This window comes from Hippopotamus amphibius, chromosome 17 (genome assembly GCF_030028045.1).
Source record: "Hippopotamus amphibius kiboko isolate mHipAmp2 chromosome 17, mHipAmp2.hap2, whole genome shotgun sequence".
Classification (NCBI taxonomy): domain Eukaryota; kingdom Metazoa; phylum Chordata; class Mammalia; order Artiodactyla; family Hippopotamidae; genus Hippopotamus; species Hippopotamus amphibius.
This window is the reverse complement of record NC_080202.1, coordinates 24851484-24874520: the sequence shown is the minus strand read 5'-3', so window position 1 is coordinate 24874520 and position 23037 is coordinate 24851484. Positions and strand designations below refer to the sequence as shown.

The window sequence follows — 23037 nt, the reverse complement described above, 5'->3', positions numbered from 1 at the left end:
ACCTGCATCCCAAAGTACCTTTTCTGAAAAAGTCACCTCACCCTGATTTTTGCACATCTGTTCAACTTTTCAGTTCTTGTGGTTTCCAAAGAATCCACAACCATTAAAAGTGAGCTTAACTCCTCTGGAAATCAATCATTCATTCAACCACCAGCGAATTCAAAAAATATTGACGACCCACTTTGAATCACTTTGCTGGGCTGCGTGTACCATGATTTTCTAAAGTGGCAGCTCTTGCGTCTAGTTGGGGGAAAGGGGAAGAAAATAAACATGGAAATAAAATGCAGGGTCCTATGAAGGAAATGAACAGCGTGGGGGACCTAAGTTTTGGACACTACGGAACTAGAAGTTCAGCTGTGCAACTCATGAGCTGTGTGCCTTGAACAGGTCATTTCAGGATGAGCGAGGGGAGAATGTCGCAGAACGCCGAGCTCTAGGATGGTTCCAGCTCCTGGCAAAGGGTCACGTTACGTTAGGTGTGTGAAGGTAGGATAGGCTTGCAGGGACCACTGACAGAAAAAGGTGTCGCCTGGCCCTTCTGCGCACAAGAGGAGAAACAGGAGGGGGCCCTTCCGGACTTCTCGGCAGGCTTCGCCGACGGAGCCGCGGCGCACGCCTGGCGGATGGCGGGAAACACTCGGGGGGTGGGCCCTCTGCTCTGGGCCGGGTCGAGCGGGTTAGGAAGCTCTCCCACCGCCTCTCGCCACGTCATCGAACAGCTCCTCCTCCCCTCGCTCGAGTCGCACGCGCGGAAGTAAACACCTTGACGTCATCAGGGCGCGTCTTCGCCTTTCCCCTCCCATCTCCTCAGATCGGTGGACGTGCTCACCTCAGCTCCGGGCCACGTCTATGTCCCGGTTTCCCGCCGTCGCGGGCAGGGCGCCAAGGCGGCAGGAGGAAGGTGAGCGCTCAAGAGACCTCCAGGAAGAGCGGCCTTCGGCAGTTCTCCTCGTGGATAGAGGTGCGGTCCGCGGGACCCAACGGAGGCCAGCGGGAGTTATGGCATGGGGGTTTTGGGGGGATAAAAGTCCGCCTTAGGCAGGCAGAGAAGAGTAGGGTGGATGCCGAAGCGTTCTTGTCGCTCTCCAAGCCCGAGGCGAACTTTGCGTCCACTGAGCACTTTGGTCTAGAGGGGGGCGGTCCCAGACCCAAGTTGGGTGAAAACCCTGTTGGGGGACACAAAAGTGAACCCCGACGCCGAGAGGCGTTCTGCTCTTAAATAGGCTCATAAAGCCTTTGTTCTCTACCCATCCATTCCTCCCCCCACCCCCCTCCGCCCCTTCGTCGGGCCGCCAGCCTGCCTTTGGGTACGGTATGAAGGGAGCCAGTTTCCAGGAGCCAGTTTCCATGGTTACCCACCACTTGGCCTTCTGGGATATCAGTCACTCTGAACAGGGACCTAACTTGAACCATGAATCGGAAGCAAACACAGGTGGCTTTTAATTCAGCTGGGAGTTTTTCTGCTGTGTTCCAGTTTTTGGTCTATTGTTTAATAAAATTGGGTTTTGTGCTTCTGTATAGGTATGCTTGCAAATACATTGCCTTGTGCTAGGCTTACCTTGTCAGCTGCTTTGAGTCAAGCGTTAGCAAATGCTCAAGTTGATTTCACTGAAAAGTTGCTATGGGTTTTTAAACTCTCGCTTGCATATTGGATGTAGGTGATTTAACTGAGAAGTCATGGGTTGATTCTTTCCGGCCCTGAAATTCTACTGTCATTCTCTTTTCAGTTTTGGGAACTTAAGTCAGAGATATCTTTACAGGCTTTTTAATTGCACAGTTTTTCCCCCTGTCATTACAGAAGAGAAAGGATGCACATCACAGGAGGGAGGAACTACTCCAACTTTTCCTATTCAAAAACAAAGAAAAAAGCTCATTCAAGCTGTGAGGGACAATTCGTTCCTTATTGTTACTGGAAATACAGGAAGTGGTAAAACAACTCAACTCCCAAGATATCTATATGAAGCAGGTAATTTTATTTTGGGAAAATCTTGGGAGTACTTTAAAAATATCCTCTTGAAAGCTAATAGGACTCCTGTATGACACAAATGCCCTTTATTTTACAGTCCCAATTCTTCTCTTGGCACACTGTCCCTACATCTTCCTTGCTTTTTTACGGTCTTATTTCAGATTTAGGAATTAGTTGGAATCACATTTTCAATTACCATAATAGTTCCAAATAGAATTATAGGTAGATGTTGATTCTGTGCTGTAGAATAAGGTTATCGTGCAGTAGACTGTTGACCATTGGATACTGAAATTATTTTCAGAGGGAAGGGGCATATTGATATCTGTTGCTGACATTAGTATTTCTTGGTTCTATCTCCAGAGTGTTATCAGGTAACTGTTTATTCCTTAACTCTTCTAATACCAAGCCACTTAACCAGTTACCCTTACAGTGTCTTTCCCTTTAATATGGTAAAACTTTGTATCATAAGATTGGTGTAGAGAAAAATTATGTTGGATATTATAAAAATTTCTTAGTGTGTAATAACTCTAAATGCATCAAATCTAAGATGCCATCTGTTAAGACATACCACTATGGGACTTCCCTGGTGGTGCAGTGGTTAAGAATCCACCTGCCAATGCAGGGGACACGGGTTCGATCCCTGGTCTGGGAAGACCCCACATGCTGTGGAGGAACTAAGTCCGTGCGCCCAGAGCCCGTGCTCCACAATAAGAGAAGCCACCACAATGAGAATCCTGTGCACCGTAACTGGAGAAAGCCCGTGCCCAGCAACGAAGATCTAATGCAGCCAATAAAAAAAATAATTAATTAATTAATAAAAAAAGACATACCACTATTTTACATACTATTAATAAAGAAAAAACGCCATCAGTTATAAGATGCATCTCCCTTTCAAAGATATTAAAATAGTAAAATATGCCTGTACGATCTATGAAAAGTGGTATATTTAAACTTCTGTGGCAAAGATAAATCTATTTTAGGAAGTGTGTGGAATTTTAAGGATTCCTAGGGGTTAAAAATTCTTGGTTTATTCTTTAGAGTAAATCTTTAGACTGAAATTGAAAGAAAAACTAATTAAAATATGTACATTTAGAATGGCTATTAATATGTATTCTTATTTTAGATTAATACTTAAATTTCCATGCTGCAAATGTAATACAGTGTGTTGTTAATTTGCAGAGTTTTCTCTCAGAAACACTTGAACAGTTTGTACTGATTGACCAGAAACAATTTAGCTCTAATGGGAAGCAATTGTTAACATTTTTGTGTTTTTTTACCTCTGGTTTTGGTAGGATTTTCACAGCATGGTGTGATTGGTGTGACTCAGCCACGAAAAGTAGCTGCCATATCTGTTGCTCAGAGGGTTGCTGAAGAGATGAAATGCTCTTTGGGATCCAAAGTAGGATACCAAGTTCGTTTTGATGATTGCAGCTCTAAGGTACAAAAGTTTTCTTTGTATTTAATACTGTAAATTTATAGGAGTGAGAAAATGATGAAAGATTTTGACTTCAAAATTCCATTTATGTTTTAAAGAAACAAAGCCTCAGATTAGAATTAATTTGTGTTGCCCATTGTTAATGCTCTATTCCTAGGGTATCTAATTCATCCTATTTTCTCCCTTCTCAGTTATGTGACAGTTATGTTGATTTTTCTTAGAACTCTCTTATGTATTTTAGCTGTAAGGATCCTTAACATGTAACTTACATTTGTATTCTTTAAAAAAATTTTTTTGTAATAAAATATACATAAAATAAACTTACCATTTTTATTATTTTTAAACCATTTTTAGGTGAAGAATTCAGTGGCCTTAAGTACACTCATAGTGTTTTAGAAACTATCTAGTTTTAGAATGTTTTCACCATCCCAAACAAAAACTCTGTATCTATTAAATAGTAACTCCACATTCCCATCTCCTCGCCCCCAGTCCCTGGTAATTTCTATTCTGCTTTATGTCTCTATGCATTTCCATAATCTAAGAACCCTGTACAAGTGGAATCATACAATATTTTGTCCTTTGTGGCTGGCTTATTTCATTTAGCTAATGTTTTCAATGTTCATCCATATTGTATGGTTGTATTCTTGAAGTCAATGGAAAACTAACAACTAACAAAGTCATTGAGCAAGTATTTATTGAGCATCTTCTATATTCATGGCAGTGGTTCATAGCTACAATTTGCATTCCCTCAGGATTTCTTAATCCTGTACCAGATACAAGACAATCTCTTATTTGCATATGGTCTCTAATAGGAACAGCCATCAGTAGTGGCACAGGATAACCCCCCACAATACTGTCTTTGCCCTCCTAGTGGTCACTGCTGGGGATTTTTCTTTCTTTTTTTCTTGCCTTGTTTTATGGATATCATTGCTCTTAACTCCTCCTCTGGACCTTATCCTCACCTTGTTTTTTTGTTTTGTTTTGTTTTGTTTTGTTTTTCTTTTTTTTTTGGGTGCACGAGCTTAGTTGCTCTGCGGCATGTGGGATCTTCCTGGAGCAGGGATCGAACCCGTGTCCTCTGCACTGGCAGGCAGATTCTTAACCACTGCGCCACCTAGGAAGCCCTTGTTTTGTGTTTTTTAAATCTTTATTGGAGTATAATTGCTTTATAGTATTGTGTTAGTTTCTGCTCTACAACAAAGTGAATCAGTTATATGTATACGTATATCTCCATATGCCCTCCCTCTTGAGCATCCTTCCCAACCTCCCTATCCCACCCCTTTAGGTCTCCACAAAGCATCAAGCTCATCTCCTGTGCTCTGTAGTAGATTCCCACTAGCCATCTATTTTACATTTGGTAGTGTGTATATGTCGATGCTACTCCTTCAGTACATCCCACCCCTGGGGTCCTCAAGTCCGTTCTCTATGTCTGCGTTTCTATTCCTGCCCCGCCACTAGGTTCATCAGTACCATTTGTCTAGACTCCATACATATGCGTTAGCATATGGTATTTGTTTTTCTCCTGATTTACTTGACTCTGTATGACAGACCCTGGGTCCATGCACTTCACTACAAATAGCTCAATTTCATTCCTTTTTTTTTTAAATAGCTTAAATTTTATTTGTGCTATTGAGATACAGTTGACATACAATAAACTGCATGTATTTAAAGTGTACAATTTGATATTTTTTTCTTATTAGTAATGTGTATATGGCAATCCCAATCTTCCAATTCATTCCTCTCCAACCCCCTCCCCATTCCTTTTTATGGCTGAGTAATATTCCATTGTATATATGTACCACATCTTCTTTATCCATTTCTCTGTTGATGGACATTTAGGTTACTTCCATGTCTTGGCTATTGTAAATAATGCTGCAGTGAACATTGTGGTACATGTATCTTTTTGAATTATGGTTTTTTCTGGGTATATGCCCAGTAGTGGGATTGCTGGGTCATATGGTAGCTCTATTTTTAGTTTTTTAAGGAACCTCCGTACTGTTTTCCATAGTCTCACCTTGTTTTAATTCTCATTGACTGACCCTATTTTTGTAATAGGAAAATGGTCAGGGAAGAAGAGAGTGAGAGGGCTGGTGCACCTACTTTTTCTCCTGTGTCCTGTAAAATAGCAGCTGAGAGAGAGAGATGAATCCTGTTTCATTATCGTTTCCCGCAATTTGCTCACCTAAAGTCATTGCATTATCTTAATCACTTTCCGTTGATTTCATTATATTTCCTTATTGGTCACTTTTGTTGCATTATCCCAGAACATTCACCTTAGTTCCTTATACCTTTCTCTGTGTAGATCACAAGTTTCATAATTTACCATCCATGTTATTAGATATGTTATTAGACTATTTTATGTACTCTTTTATTTCGTCAGATTAGTTTGTTTCACTTAATATCTGTACATTTGAGGGGGGAAATTTAGTTTGCAAAGCAGGGGTGAATTTCTGTGATTTTATTTTTATGTATATATTAATATACTCTGCTGTTTGAACATTAGGAAACAGCAATCAAATACATGACTGATGGATGTTTACTGAAACATATTCTGGGAGATCCAAATCTTACCAAGTTCAGTGTTATTATTTTGGATGAAGCCCATGAGAGAACTTTAACTACAGTGAGTATTTTACTGTATTGGTTATTTATTGGACAGTTTACTTTTTTTGGGTAGCTTTGTACTATGTAGTGAATTGCCTTCTCTTATTTACATTTTAATCTGTTCCAATGGGAATCCTTTGGTTAGAAGAGCAAAATATTTAAAATAAAGTGGTCATTATGTACGCTTGTGACTTACTAGAAATTTACTCTTCTTTCAGGACATCTTATTTGGCTTATTGAAGAAGCTATTTCAGGAGAAGTCTCCTAACAGGAAGGAGCATTTAAAGGTCGTAGTGATGTCAGCAACTATGGAATTAGCCAAGCTCTCTGCATTCTTTGGAAATTGTCCAATATTTGATATTCCTGGAAGGCTTTATCCAGTCCGAGAAAAATTCTGCAATTTGATTGGTCCACGAGATAGAGAAAATACAGCATATATTCAAGCGGTATTACTTGGCATCCTTTTTATATCTTTTCTATATGATTCCAGTTGATCGAGTAGTTTGGTAATTCATTTGTTCTCTGTTACTTTAATAGCAGCCCTCATAGGTCCTAGGACTTTTGAGAAACAAGTTTAATTTTTCCATGGAATTAGGGGAGGGGTTGGGAGGTGGGGACTGTGTTTCCACTAGCATATTAAGCTTATGTTTCTTGCTTTAGATTGTGAAAGTGACCATGGATATCCATTTGAATGAAATGGCTGGAGACATCTTGGTTTTTCTGACTGGTGAGCATTCAGTACCAAATTTAAAAATTTTACTATTTGTAGGAGGGAATGTGGCACCATGATAAAGTGTTACCTTTGTTGGAAAATCTAGGCTCTACTCATGTTATCCTAGCCTTTTATTATTATCTGAGTAGTTTTAGATATTATATCTATTATAAGATATATGAGATAATACTACACTGCTCTAAACCCATGAGTCTTATTAGTAAACATACATAAAATACACTGACCTTTTAGTAGAAAGATACTAAATGGTAATATATTAGTATTTTTATTACTCTATCTTATATAGGGCTGTTAACCACACTAAACAGTCCTGGATCTGAATGATTAATTTTATTATTTCAAAAGACATCCTACTAGCTCCTTTCTTCTTTGAGTGGTGGGATGGTACTGTGTGGTAGCAGTACATAAGGTGTGGAATCCATGTCTCATAATCGAGGCTTTTTTGGAGGTCAAAAAATAGGATAGTTAAATCTTAGACTAGTGTGATTCTTCAAGTAGCAGCATCCTACTAACAGATATGAGTCATTTCATGGCTCACCTCCTACACTTTGTTATACTGATGTCAGAAGTGAGACATTGTAACAATCTCTTAGCCTTTTTGAGGCACTTAAGTATTTTGAAACACACCAAAATGCAATATCTCCTGGACTAGCCTACCCTATGGTAATGATTAACATTACTGAGTCTTCCTCAAATACCATATTAGCAAGATGAAAGGCTTGCTGATTATAAACATATTTATTCCTTTAGAGATTTAAATTCCTTGGAAACTGGTGTTTTGTCTGTTTTTAATTTTATTGTTGTTGAGATTGGGTACAACTTATGTGTTCATCTACCTTAGATCAAATGAGAGATTTAAAAATAACTATTATGGAAAACTATTACTAATCTAGAAGGATTTTTTTTTTTTCATTCTTGAATTAATTTTGTTGTTCAGTGGCTGACATTATTTTCTCAACCCATTTCAGGTCAGTTTGAAATCGAAAAAAGTTGTGAGTTACTTTTTCAGATGGCAGAGTCTGTTGATTATGATTATGATGTCCAAGATACCACTCTAGATGGCTTGTTAATATTGCCATGTTATGGATCTATGACAACAGGTAATTCCTCACTGGAACAGAAAATTTGATTTTTAAAAAACTTTTTATTGAATAATCACGTTTTCAGAACAGTGTGCACATGATAAGTGTTTAGGCCAATGGATTTCACAAAGTGAGCTCACCGTTGTAACCAACACCCAGATCAAGAAACAGCATTAGGAGAACCAACCAGCATCCCTTTGAGACAAGTGATTTTTTTTTTCTTGAAGTCTTTTCACATTCAGTTTTTCAAGACCGTGTACATCTATCCCCCTTACTATTGTTGAGTGGCCTATGCCCTCTCTGAGAAGAATATTGTTGGTAATTTTTTGAAATTAGGGCTATAATTCCTTGATTGTAGTACCGTAAGTCAAATCTAATTTGCCACTGCCACAGAATTTCTGGAAATCTTATATATCCACATATATCTGAAACAAACCAGTAGATTGTTTTCTTTTTATGTAGCTATACACATTAGTCTGCTTTTCAAGTATGATGTTGTTCTTTTTTAAGTTCAAAGAGCAAATGCAAACTCTTATCCTATTTGTTCGTAATAAGTGTTGGTGATGAATGAGGTTTAGAATTTGTTTCATAAAACTATTTTATTATGAAATATGACTTGTAAAACGAAAGGAAAGTTAACCTATAGCCTCCTATTTGGAATTTGATTGGGATTAGCATTTAATGTAATGCAAAAAGCATTTAAATGTTTTTATATTTTACGTGTAGTTTTGTTGTGTTGAGTAGGTGGTTCTTATCCTTATATTAAAAAAAAGTTCAAGACTGTAAGTGTTGGTAAATAACCATACACCACATGCTATTTTGGAAGTCCCTTTTGTGATGATATTGGGCCCTTGCTCTCAACATTGAGAACTATTTTAGATTTTTCATCTTCAGGGGAATTCGTAGGGTCATTATTAGATATTTGATGTTCTCATTGTTTTTTTGAGATTTTATCTGACTCTTTTATAATTTACTTTGTAACTGATAAGGTAATTCAAAACCTGTTACAGTTGCTTTGTTGTTAACTGTTAAAATATATATATATTTTCTTTTTCTATATAAAGTAAATAATTTCATTCTTTTCATCTTACTGCCATGTTGAAAATAATGTTCTCTATCTGCCATTGCTTCTTGCTTATCTTCCTGAAATTCAGTTTTTATACTATTAAAGGTTGCTAGTGACCTCCTATTCCTCAAATCTCATGGCTTTTTCTATTAGTTTGTATTTTGACTTTGTGTTAATAATAAGTCTCCTTAAATACTGTTGTCTAGGATAATTATTTGGTTCTCCTGACCACTATTTCTATAAGGCTATTGCCTTCCCACCCTCCCTGGCCTTTTTTCCCCTCTGAATGTGACTATTTCCTAAGGTTTCATCCTTAGCTTGCTGCTTTCTTAGAATTCTCTACTTTGGAGAGGTTGGCTCTTAGGATTCACCTGTCACTTTGTGATGACTCCTGAAAGCTGTCTCTAGTTCAATCTCCTGCACTCTAGACCTCCTGGGTCTCACAGGGCTTTCTGGTCTGTGCATCATATCCTAGATCATACAGTCCAAATAAGTGGCAACTCCTACAGGTTTTCTTTTACCTTTATCTTGTCCAGATCATTTATTTTTCTTTTTTTTCCCTCATTGTCATCATTACAATTGGGATCCTCAATTTGCTTTCCTGAGTTGTTAACATATCCTGCTAACTTGTTTTCCCTGTATAATTTACCATCCTACCTGCCATGATAAACATAATTCTCCGGAATCACAGCTCTGATTGTGTCAGTCTCCTGTTGGGTACCTTCAGCCATTTCCTATCACCAGCTGAATTAAAATGCTAACTTAATAACTTGGCATTCATTATCCTTCCAATATGACTTCAACCAGCTTTCAGTCTTAATTCCCAGTGTATGTTATTTTCTTTGTTGGTGTATATGTGTAAATGGTAAAGATGTGGGAGTGGGTGTGAGTAGAGCCATTACCGAAGGGTTTTGTTTGTTTATTTTAGTTTCCCTTCTTTTTCCAAGGGCACTGTAAGGGTGAGCTACTGGTGATCCTTTATGATCATAACAGTATTTATTGTAGCAGTTGATAACAGTGCAAAGATGCGTTCAGATGGAGCTGATGAGGTAGTAGGTACAGGTGAGGTGGAGTTGGATGAAGTAGGGAGAGAGTGGCAGGTTCCTGGTATCTAAGGCTTTCTTTCTAAGGCTGGTAAATACAATATAGCACTTATTTTCTTTATTATTGCTACTTTGGGTTCTGGGGAGAGACACTATTATAATGTTATTTCCTTTATTTCCTAGTAGCTTCAGGAACAGAAAACTTGCATTTGGGTGTGAGGAGAGGGAAGAAGGGTTTCCTGCTTATAAGCCTGGAGTGAGGGGGTACGTACGAATGGCCCTAGGTTTAGTGAATAGGTAAAAATTATGAGTTGGATATTTTATATTTGCTCTTGTTTCTAGGCTAGCCATGAGGGTGGCTGACTGTTTTAAAGGGACATCTTAAAATACCTCCCTACTTGACATAAAAAATTCTCGCCTGTCAAATGTAAAGAGGTGCTGTGGTATCCCTTCTACTACCAGGGTTATATGACCCTGCTCCTTGGGCTGAACTCCCCCAACCCCCACCCTTTGTGATGTTCACTCAAGCTCAAAATGTAAGAGGTATTTTTGATTCCTTTTCTTCCTGCAGCATTTTTGTGACCCTGTGTTTGCTCTTTCCTGAACTTGAGCTCCTCCTTTCCCTTTTATTCTCCCATCTCACTGGTTGAAATTCTGCTATTTTGTTTCACAGGTGCAACCCATTTCATAAAAACCTTTCCAGATTCCCCTCCTCGCAACTGGCTTTTATCTCTTCTTCATTTGAACCTCATAGTGCTTTACTGTACCTCTTGTGGCACTTAACACATTTATCTTGTGTTACGATTGTCTCAGCCCCATCTATGAGATTGTGAACTTCCTGAGGGCAAGTACTATATGTTGAAAAAGTCCTGATTAAATATTTGTTAACTTGAGTTCCAGATTTTTCACTTTCTGCTGGATATTCTATTAATGTCTTGTACCACACACTATGTCTCAACCTTTTTCTTGTTTCTCTCAAACCTCTTGTTTCTCTTTTCCTTCTTCTGACTTTCCCCTTTTTATTTAGATCTTACACTCCTTCAGGTTTGTCATGCATTTAGGGAAAGCTGAACCCTCACAAAAATTTATGAACTGAAATATACCTGTAACTTTATAAGTGACAATTATTTGCATGGAATTAGACACTTTTAGCACTGAAGTAATTATCTAATTCAGTGCTTCTTAGCCTTTCGTGGAGGGTGGGAATCTCAGATTTTTTTTTAAATACTGAAAACCGTGGCTGTTTTTCTAGAAGAATGCACATATACCCATATATATTTTTTTGCATAATCAGATTTCTTTATTTTACAGATAGAGGCTAAGTGATGTTCCTGAGGTCACATGGTGAATCTACATTTGATAACTGGTTATTTATTCAGTAGTGGAGGATCTAACAGTACATGTGTTTCCAGAATAGATGAAGAAAAGGAGAGGAGCTTTACCTTGGATTAGTGTGCCACATTTTAAAAGGGGAAAACCTACTCATTTAGATTATTGCATAAAGCCAAAAATATTTTTTTTCTTTCTTCTGCTTGCAAATCAAAGATATTACTTCAATATGGCAAGTACCAAGTGTCTAAAGTAGTTTCCTTAAGTGTTAAGGTTAACGATGTGGGGGAATAAGGCTAGTGAATTTCACATAAAAATTTTTACTCTATGTTGAGTCTCCCCAAACAGGAAAAATTTTCTTTTGTCTTAAAAAAGAAATATATACTTTTGTTCTGACCTTTTTATCTATACATTTAGATATATTTTGTTTAGTTTGTTTAAAACAAAAGTGGGTTTCTTTTACATATGCTCCTTTGTTTTTCTTTTTTGCCCTTTGTAGAAGTTTTGAAAGTATAGAAAATACCCAAAAAATTCATTTTCCACTGTGCAGAATTAACATAGTTGGTGTCTTTTTTTTAAGAAAAATTACTCAATTGAGGGAAAATGATACAATTTCATTATAAAGAATTTAAACAGTGTACAATATTACAAAGGTAAAAGTAAAGCAGTCACCTCAAACTCCATCCAGAAATAACCATCTTTAACATTAGAAAAAACATTATTCATATCTCTTTGTGTGTGTGTGTGTGTGTGTGTGTGTGTGTGTACCTGTAGAAAGATAAGTAAGTAGTTAGGTAGGTTGATAGAAATACTTTTTTTTTAAGAGTGAGATTATACTATTAGTTGCTTTCTTAAAAAGTATTTAATTTTACTTGAATTTACTTGAAGGAATTGTTAACTTCAAGTAAATCTTTACCACATTAGATAATATTTTATAAAAGATTGCTTTAAAGTTTAAAAAGATGAAAAATATTAAGCTGAAGTTAATATCTTCTTTTTAGACTATATTTGATTAGAGATCTTATCTGTTGCCTGATTTGAAAGGTGAGGACTTAAGTACTTATATTCTTCTATATCCTCCCCCTCTGATTTTTGTTAGTTATTTTCATATTGTTCAGATGTATTCAGTATTTACCGTCAATCCTTTTACCATGGTTTTTCCATTTCTAAGTTACTTTTGGTTAATTTTAGATTGGATAGATTTTAATTTTTTTTTTTTAATAGAAGGGCTCTTGGGTGTTATTACTTTTTGTAGTTTTTTTGTTTAAGAATGTCTGGCTTTTGCCTTTATACTTGAGCTACATCTTGGCTGGGTTTTATGTTCTTGGGTCACACTTTCTTTTCCTTAGAACTTTGTAGACGTTGTCCAGTTGTCTTCTGGCATTGAATGTTGCTGCGGAGAAGTCTGAGGCCAGCCTGATTTTTTTTCCCCTCCTTGTAAGTTATTTGCTTTTTCTGTCTGATTGCCTGAAAATTTTTCTATTTTTATCCTTAAAGTTCAGTAGTTTTAATTAGAATATTTTTTGGAGTGTTTTATAGTAAAATTTTCCCGGAATTTTATGTGCTCTTTTTAAAAATCAACTTTATTGAGGTATAATTTACATACAATAAACTATGCCTGCTTTACGTATATAGTTCAATGAGTTTTGACAATGTACCTACCTGTGCAGCTACCACCACAAGCAAGATAAATTATTCTTAGTGGCTCTTTTGATCTGCAAATTCAATTCTTTATTTCAAGGAAATTCTCTTGTGTTATATCTTTGAATATAACTCTTGTCTATTTATTGGTTTCCTGCTTCAGGGATACCAATTTTTCTTATGTTGGATTGCCTGTCTTCCATATTTTTTAGCTTCCTTCTAGTTACTTTATCTTCTCAACTGAATTTGCTGATTATCTCAAGCCTTTTCTCTGTGTCAGAAGTTTGATTTTCAGTTGTGTTATTGAGAATTCTCAAGATATTTTTGACTCACTCAAAAAAGACTTTGGGGGGGATGTAGAGTTTGAGCTGAGCAGTGTTGTACCTCTTTTATTCTGTTCCAGAATCATCTTTTTTCCCCCTTTGATTGACAGTTTCTGTTTATACTTTGTTCCTTTTATACACTTATTCTCTGTATCTCTCTCTCTCTCTCTCTGTCACACACAAACACACACACACACTTTCTCTCAAACATGTTTCTGCTTTGGGATCAATTTAGAACAAAAAATTCTATGAGGACGTTTCACTTGGCCTTAACATATTGTATGTCACACACAGGTATCTTAGGAGCATTACTCCATTCTCCATTAAGAGTGTTAAGTGGTTTCTCCCTAATATCCTTATTTCTTGATAGATTTTGGAACATCTTTCTGCCTCTTTGCCAATCCCTCCCCCCCCCCCCCCCCCCCCCAGTTAATTTATATCCTGGTACCTTATTAGGTACATGGAGGTAATCAGAAGAATTGCTACATCTTAATGAAAATATTCAATTTCTCTTTTTCTTTGTGGAAAGTGAGACTGTGCTTTAGGATATGTATATTTAACTTTTTCCCAAACCTTTATAAACAAACTTAAAATTGGCATGTGTTGATACTTATGGAATATGGTGAAAGTATGTGGGTAAAATGTAAATGTGAAACAGACGTGAGTCTTGTCAAAACAGCAGTTTCAGGACTTTTTGACTGTAATGAACAAAATAAATTTAAATTCTGCTTGAACTGAAGACTGAAATTAGGTACTTTTAGAAATGGGTTAATTGAAAAACAATTGATCATAAATATGCTCGGAATGGACATTTCTAATTTATGTAAAATTTTAGGGTGATGTGGAATTTCAAAGGTAGAAGGATCTCAGTTTATTATTTATATCATGCATTTTTAAATTTATCAATTCATTGAACTTTATTGAGTACTTTCTATGGTCCAGGCATTGTAGGTACTAGGGATATGTCTTGAATAAAAGAAAGTCCTTGTTCTTACAAAGCTACATTGTAGTAGAATAGATAGACAATAAATAAATGTGTAAACATATAACTTGAACTGCAAAGTGGTGTATGACTCTTTTGAACCATCTGGAAGAAATGAGCTACCTAAATTTAAGAAACACCTAAAAAATAATTTTTATCACTTATGTATAATCTGCTTTTCTAGTACTTTTTTACTTGTAAATCAATTTCAGAATGATGTAGAAGAATAGCAGCAATACTTGACTTGGTTTTAAACTTGCCTGTCTATATGTAAATCCTGGACAAGCCACTTGACCTCTCAGGGCTTTAGTTTTCTCATCTATAAAATGAGATAGTTGGCCTAGTAACATGATGTTAAAATTGTGCTTGTCTGTGCCACTCCTTTTCTCCCTCGTAATAGTTCAACTTTGGTCTCTTTTATATATTGGGAATACATGGATCTTTGTAAGATTTTATTTGAAACAGGTTTTGTACTTTATTTAAAAACAGGTTTTGTTAAGATTTTCTTGGCTGCTGAAAAGAAAACAACTTGAGGTTGCTCAAGTAGAGTGAATTTTCTAAACAAATTTCCAACTATCTTGTGGAAATCAAATGCAGCCAGGCATTTAAATTTTTTTTTCTTTTTAAAGTATTTATATGTACTTACAGTTCTAACATATAACATAAAATAGTAAACACACATAAAATAAAAAGTTCAAAAGGATGTTATGAGAAATATAAATAGACATGCTAATAATAATTTCTTTTCATACCCCAATAGATTGACTTGTGAACTCCCTGGAATGATTACTTCTAATTTTTGGAGGTCATTGAAATCAATGATATACCCAAATCCTTTGCTTGACCTCTCTAGCTTAAGTGATCTTTTCCTTCATCCCACCATGGCCACTGATTCAAAAACTTAACATTGTAGACTTTGTCATTATCATCATTTCTGATCTCAGTTTTAAACATCTTTCTGACGATTACTTCCTGTTTCTGTCAGCTCACTCTTTTGTTCTTAATTCAGCAGTTTTCAGAATGCATTGAGACTTATCTTATCACTTATCTCCTTTTGCCTATGCCTTAATCATTTTCTTGCAAACATTAACTCTCTCGTCCTGTTCTCTGCTTAACCTGGCAAGAGGGCAAGTCTCGCCAAATCCATCTTTCTGCTTGTTTTACACCCAGGCCTGGGAATTGCCAGCAACCCAGAAATACTCTCTTGTGAACTCTCATGGCTGATTCATTCTTTCTTCTCTTTAGATTAGCTTTCCTCCATATACATTAGTCACTTCCCTGTGGTTCACAAGTTCATTTTTCCTCTTTGCAAGAGACTGGCCTAATCAAATTGAGCATTTCTTGGACCTTATTCCAAATACACAGCAGAGTGGAACTGGCCCAGTTGGAGGGAGATGTTTATCCTTGGTGCCATAAACTATGGCCAGAGGACCTAGGTACCATGCATACTATAAGCATCACTGCTGGGGCTTGCCTTAGGTAATGAATCTTTAAAGCATAGAGAGGTTCTTAATCTGTAGTCCATGGATGGGCTTTAGAGAGTCCCTGAACATCCTGATATTGTTTGAAAATTTTTTTGTGTGTGTACATATGTGACTTTTAATGGAGACGAGACCCACAGTTTTTAAATAGTCTTGAAGGGAGCTATGGCTTACGTAAAGGACTCTGCTGTAGGGTTTATTTTAGCAATAATCATTTGTGATTCCCTGGATCCAGAGATTTTAAAAAAGATGAGGAAAAAATAGTTTTTGCTATTATATTTTGAATTCAAGATAATTGAAGAGATGAAGAAAACAACTTTTAATGAAAAGAAATGAGTTTTTCAAAACTTGAGTTTGACAAATACATGTTGTAAATTAGTTTTTTCTCTTTACATATATTTTAGATCAACAGAGAAGAATATTTTTGCCACCTCCACCTGGAATTAGAAAATGTGTCATATCTACCAATATTTCTGCAACATCTTTGACAATAGATGGAATCAGGTATAACTTTTAAAATTCCTTTTAAAGCTGAGGAAGCCACTTAGCTAATCATAAAGCATTGTGTCTCTGTGCCCTCCACTAATTCCCTTCTCACTTACTTAACTTATAATCACTTATTTTTTATAGTTATTGATTGCTCTGAATAGGAAATGGAGTAGGAGGTGCACATGGTATTTCTGTTCACACTTTTTAAATACTGTACTTGGCAACTTGTAGCTTTCTCTTCCCCAGTTTAAGATTATGTGTAATGATTCATGGGTTTCATTAAATGGGAAGCCAAACCTGTTTTTCTATATTACATTACCAGGAGGTACCTAGGATGATCTGCTATTCCCTTCTCACCTGTCAGCTCCATTTCGTATAGTAAGCTTTGTATATCCAAGTGTTTATCTGGAGGTACTGTTTCTTGCTTTTCACCCTTTTGTGAAATGGACTTTTATTTTTCAGTGCAATCAATGATGCCATCAAATTTTTGAGTAAATTTTATAGAGAAACACTTGGAAGTTTTTAAGTCTAGACTCATAGCTAATGTGAAGTTCTTTCAGACTGTTGAATTGCATTCCTTCTGGATATTTATCTTTTACCCAATATATTTTATGTCCTTAACTAAGTTTGTCTGTCTCTGCCACAGGAAGACTGGACCTGACCCAAAGATCCTATATGTTTCTTTTGGGGAAAATGGTCATCCAGATCTAAGAGGAAGTTTTAATTTCCTCTGCTTTTCTCTTTTACTTTAAAAATAATTGTTTCACTAAGGGATTAGATGAGCAGCTCTCTTGAGTAAATTAACCTCTGAAATTTTCTGTTTCCAGCAAAGGTAAAAGTCATTAAATAGCATGTTTCAGAATGTTCCCTTAGTGAATGATAGACTTACTACTATTGTGAACTTAGTTTTTTACCTGACTTGTTCTCCATTTAATTGGCTTAAAGTGCTATTGTTAAAAGCTAACTAGAATTAGATTCTGAAGCTGTTAGAATGGTTTAGAGCTGAGTTTGCTTTTTTATGAGAGAACATAAAATTAACAGTGAAAAGTGAATAAGTAGTATTTATCACATATATGATATTGTGCAACCACCACCTCTATCTAGTTCTAAATAAAACATTTCATCACCCCCAAATAAAAACCTGTACACTGTAAGGAGTTGCTTCCCATTTGTGGCTCCACCCCAGCTCCTGGCAACTACCACTTTCTGTTTCTATGGCTCTCCTAATCTGGATATTTCATATAAATGGAATCATACGATATGTGACCTTTTGTGCCTGGTTTCTTCCACTCAGCATGTTTTTTGAGGTTCATCCATGTGGTAGCATGTATCAGTACTTCATTCCTTTCTATGGCTGAGTAATATTCTGTTATATGTATATACCATAATTTGTTCATCCTTTCATCCCTTAATGGTTAGTGGACATTTAGGCTGTTTCTACCTTTTGTCTCTTGCAGTCCTCTTACAGTGCTACTATGAACATATGTCTACAAGTATTTGTTGAGTGCGTGTTTTCAGTTCTTTTGGGTGTATACCTAGGAATGGAGCTTCTGGGTCATATGGTAATTCTATGTTTAATGTTTTGAGGACCCTCCAAACCATTTTCCACATTGGCTGAACCATTTTACATTTCCAGTAGTAGTGTACGGGGGTTCCAATTTCTTGACTTTCAAGTTTTATCCTTAACTTACAAGTCATTGCGACTTAAAAGGAGTATCCATAGTGGTTAAAAATTAACAAGTCTTTCCTTATTTTCTAGAAACTTAACTTTTTTTCATTATCCTTAGATATGTGGTAGATGGTGGCTTTGTGAAGCAGTTAAATCACAATCCCAGATTAGGACTGGACATCCTAGAGGTGGTTCCAATTTCAAAGTAAGTCTTTGTGTTAAGCCTTTTTGTTCAATGAACAGTTGATTAGGTAATTTCTAATTGGTTTGGGGAAGGAGGTGAATTACTTAGAAAAATCACAGAACATTTTGGGGACTTTTTTTTTCTTCTTCTTCTAAAGGAGTGAGGCCTTACAGCGAAGTGGCCGAGCTGGCAGGACTTCCTCAGGAAAATGCTTTCGAATCTATAGTAAAGATTTTTGGAACCAGTGTATGCCCGACCATGTGATCCCCGAGATTAAGAGAACTAGTTTGACATCTGTAGTTCTGACCTTAAAGTGCCTTGCCATACACGATGTAATAAGGTATGTAGGCAACTTGAAAAAAGAAAAAATTTGTTAGGAAGTCAGGTTATTCCTCAGAAGTTTTTTTGAAGTATTTGACTCATATGTCAGTACATTTCAAGGTTCAACTAAACCCCAAATAAAAGGCTCCTTTGCATTGCTTTACTGGAATTTAATCCTTTGCTCATATTTTAACTTTGGCTGATTGGAATGTTTCATGCTGATGTTTATTTGGGTCATTTAGTGATCACTGTTTATCTGTAATGAAGGGTATACAATGACTCTAATTCCACTCAGAAAATGTTGGGTTTTTTTGTTTTTATTTTTTTGGTAGCATCTTTTGTACAGCCAGCATGATACCAAGTACCATGAGAGACAGAATAATATTCTTTAGTAGATTTTTGCTTTCACTAAGCTTAAATCATAATGGGGAAACGAGATTCAGACATGAAGCAAAGAATAGAACAACTGTTAAATTAGTTAAATGTTAAACTATATAATTAGTATAGGGCAGAATATTGTAGGGGTTTGAAATTTCATATTTGGAAATTTATGGTAGGAGAAATAATAAAAGGAAGTATTGCCTTGGTCTTAATTTTGATCTTAATTGTCTGGGAATGTTAAAGTGTCAGGAACCTTGCGAGAAAGTGACCATACATTCTTTAAATTCATAATAAGAAGGGAAGTAATTACTAGGTGCATCCAAATATGTATTGTATACTCTTGGAAAGCCAGCTAAGATTTCTTTTTCATAGTTATTATCAGAAGATAGATATTTTCTTTCTTTTTCTTTTTAATTAATTAATTTATTTATTTTGGCTGCACCGGGTCTTCATTGCAGAATGTTCAGCTGCAGCATGAGGGATCTTTTTTTCCGTCGTGCCATATGGACTTCTTAGTTGTGGCATGCAGGATCTAGTTCCCTGACCAGGGTTTGAACCTGGGGAGTGTGGAGTCTTACCTACTGGACCACCAGCGAAGTCCCAAGACTAGAGATTTTCTAGTGAGACTAAGTCCTAGAAAGAGAAGAGCAAATACATAAAATTCTAAATGTTATCATAAATGATACCAATGAGAAAGAAAAGCCACATAAAGAAATCTAAATGGCCAAACAGTTGAACCCATATTTAAAAATAATATTTATAAAAGCTAACAGAACAGCATATAACCAAGAATAAATATGTATTAGAAAAAGGAACAATAATTACTTAATATCATCTGCACTGAAATATTTTTCCATCTTAAGTTTTAAGACTTAGAATGTACTGGGAGTTCCCTGGTGGCACAGTGGTTAAGAATTCACCTGCCAATGCAGGGGACCCGGTTTTGATCCCTGGGCCAGGAGTATCCCACATGCCGTGGAGCAACGAAGCCCGTGTGCCACAGCTGCTGAGCCTGCACTCTAGAGCTTGCGTGCTGCAACTACTGAAACTGGAATGCCTAGAGCCTGTACTCTGCAACAGGAGAAGCCACCACAATGAGAAGCCCACACACCGCAACTAGAGAAAGCCCACGCAGAGCAACAGAGACCCAACTCAGTCAAAAATAAAAAATAAAAATAAATAAATAAATCTTAAAAAAAAAAGACTTAGAATGTACTGAAAGTTCTTAAAATGCTAAAGACCAGGGGAAAAAAAAAAAGACTTCTCTTCCCTACGTCTCCTTTTTTTCTCCCAGTTTTATTGAGGTGTAATTGACATATAGCACTGTATAAGTTTAAGGAGTACAGCATAATGACTTATATACATCATAAAATGATTACCACAATAAGTTTAGTGAACATCCATTATCTCATACAGATAAAAAATTAAAGAAATAGGGACTTCTCTGGTGGCCCAGTGGTTAAGAATCCACCTGCCAATGCAGGGGACATGGGTTTGAGCCCTCGTCCAGGAAGATCCCACATGCCGAGAAGCAACTAAGCCCATGCACCGCAACTGCTGAGCCCATGTGCCGTAACTACTGAAGCCCATGCGCCTAGAGCCTGTGCTCCACAACAAAGAGAAGCCACTGCACTGAGAAGCCTGGGCACCACAACAAAGAGTAGCCCCCACTCACCGCAACTAGAGAAAGCCCATGTGCAGCAACGAAGACCCAACGTAGCCAATAAATAGATAAATATTTTTAAAAAATTAAAGAAATAGGAAAAATTTTTTTTTCCTCCGGATGAGAATTCTTAGGATTTACTCTCTTAACAGCTTTCGTATATAACATACAGCAGTGATAATTATATTTATCATGTTGTATCTCCCTGCTCTTTTAAAGATGTGTGCAGAATATGGACAGGTAGAACCAGAATTTGGGATAGATGGTATAGTATTCATTGGTGACAGAAAGAAAATGGATCTTGTCAGTTATTATTTTGCTTCCCTTTTCTCTTCCATTAAGAATGATTTTAAAACTGAAAAACAAATCTAGATTAGAAGGAATTGATGACCAATATAGATTAGGAAATAAAATGAGAGAAAACCTAACGACCATAAATAAGTTTGTCTTGTGGCTTTAGACATTATTTCCATGGTACTAAAAGAACTTGCAGATAAAATGTCAGAGATATTGTGGGCTGTCTCTGAGAAATTATGCAGAACAGGTTACCAGAAAATTGTGAGAAACTAAAAAAATAAATTTTCCATTTAGGAAAAGGGCAGGTTATAGAAACAACTGCCCAGTAAGCTTGACATTGATTCTTAGCAAATTCTAGCATAGTTTATTAGAAAATGGTTTAAGAGAATGTAATGTTGATTTGTAATCATCAGTGTGAATCAGAATGGTTCAGAAAGAATATGTCATCATAAACCATTTCCTTTTCAGTTTGAAGACAGGACCATCCACATAATGGATGCACCACAAGAATTTATTGTATAATAACCTAATATCTCTTGTTTTCAACACAGTATTTACAAGATTACGTTTGACATCTTTGTGAATAAGAATGTGACAGTATTGCTGAATTAGGGTGTAGTTGCCAAATAACCAAATCAAGAAAGTATTGATTAATTGCTCACCAAGCCTTGATGGAGGTTTCATTGGTAGTATACTGAATTTCACTCTTTCCTGATAAGCATTTTTAATGAAAATATTAACTAAAGATATTGAAGTCATGATTACCAGATTTTTGGAAAATATCTTCATATCTAGTGGGTAAATGATTAAAACCAAGATTTAGAATGGTCTCAGTAGGCCAGAACCTTGGGCAAAAACCAACAAAGTAAAAGTCTGAAAGGGTACATCTTAAATCCTATGTTTTGGTTGCACATTGAAGAAATTCAGTGTGGAAAAGATCTGAAATGATCAGATCACCGCAAACTTAATATGAGCTTGCAATTATTATTCTGTTAAAAAATTTTTAAAAATCCCACTGGCATAAACTTTGATTATATTAGTAGACTGCAATGTCCAAATGATTGGGAATTATAGCATTCCTGTTCTGTGTTGGTCACTCTACATTTGGAGTTCAGTTTTGCATGTCATAGAGTTTTATTAGGAGTTTGACAAACTAGATTGTTTCTAAAAACTGCTAATTTTTTAGCAGTATGGTGGGTCTCTTAGAAAACAAATAATGCAAGGAGAGTTTGACAGAATTGGTAATTGGTATAATCAAGGGATAGAAATAATTGTAGTTTTTACAAACCTAAAATGGCTCTTATTTAGAAGAGGAAGCTGACTAGTTTGGTGTTTGCCTAGGATGGGGTCGCAAAATATGGCCCAGGCTCCCTGTTTTTGTAAATAAAATTTTATTGGAACACAACCGTGCCCATTCATTTACGTATGGCTGCTTTTGCTTCAGCAGTAGAGTTGAGTAATTGTGACAGAGACCATATGGCCTATAAAACCGAAAATATTTACTATCTGGTCTTCTTTAGAAAGTGCTTGCCAACTCTTCTTCTAGCAGATACCAGGACTTGTTGGTACAAGTTGTAGGAAAGGTGACTGTAGAACAGACTACCCGATTTTTGTTTGTTTTTAAGTAGAGCTGTCAATCCTGGAATGGACTTTTGTGTAAGGTATTGGACCTTTTGTCCTCTGTTGGACCTTTTTCAAGGTGAGAAATTGGAATGGATGATTTATCATCTCAAAACTAATGGTGGAAAAAATAATCCAGTGCAGAATAATATTAAGTTATTGTTCCTGGGGTGGGGGGATATATATTCATTCTTGGTTGTATGCCACTCTGCTGTCCATTGTGAATATTATTTTTTTCCATATTTAAAGAAATATTTATTTTCAAGTGTGAAATAGATCCCATGTTTTAGAGGCATCTCTCAATAGTCATACCATCCTTTGTGAATATTGTTAATTGTCTTATGTTGTTTAATGATATTGTGGCATGTAAGAGAATGTCCTTCTTTTGAGGGGATGCAGCCTGAAATATTTTTGGGGTAAATTGGCATTATATTTGCAACTTGTTTGCAGATAGTTCAGGAGAAAATAAGTACATACATATCCATACACACAATAAAGCAAGTTGGTAAAATTAATTGAAGATATTTATAATTTCATCAAAAACCATTTTGAGGTACTATTAAATAATTTGTAATTTTTAACCACTTTCAGTTGATTTTTTCTTCACTGTTTTATAAGATTGTAATAAAAATTACAGATTACAAAACAATGTAGACTTGACATTGGCTATGAGGAATGGCGAAGGGTTAAGATAAGTAAAGAGGAATGGTGAGAGTGTTCCAGCTAAG

The 23037-nt window shown here is 36.3% G+C and overlaps 1 protein-coding gene across 3 annotated transcripts in view; it reads left to right on the top strand.

Moving 5' to 3' along the window:
* Positions 1-799: 799 nt before the first annotated feature.
* Positions 800-23037, top strand: part of DHX40 (DEAH-box helicase 40) — a 42321-nt gene continuing 20083 nt past the window's right edge. The window contains exons 1-10 of one of the 3 annotated variants that reach the window (XM_057715465.1): positions 800-901; positions 1799-1966; positions 3259-3404; positions 5905-6024; positions 6224-6451; positions 6666-6732; positions 7707-7838; positions 16090-16189; positions 17962-18048; positions 18185-18367. In XM_057715465.1, coding sequence (XP_057571448.1) covers positions 850-901; positions 1799-1966; positions 3259-3404; positions 5905-6024; positions 6224-6451; positions 6666-6732; positions 7707-7838; positions 16090-16189; positions 17962-18048; positions 18185-18367 — 1283 coding nt within the window. In that variant the 5' untranslated portion in view covers positions 800-849. Of the gene's footprint in view, positions 962-1798; positions 1967-3258; positions 3405-5904; positions 6025-6223; positions 6452-6665; positions 6733-7706; positions 7839-16089; positions 16190-17961; positions 18049-18184; positions 18368-23037 lie in introns of all 3 variants that reach the window. The other 2 variants (XM_057715464.1, XM_057715466.1) reach the window with 2 other exon arrangements.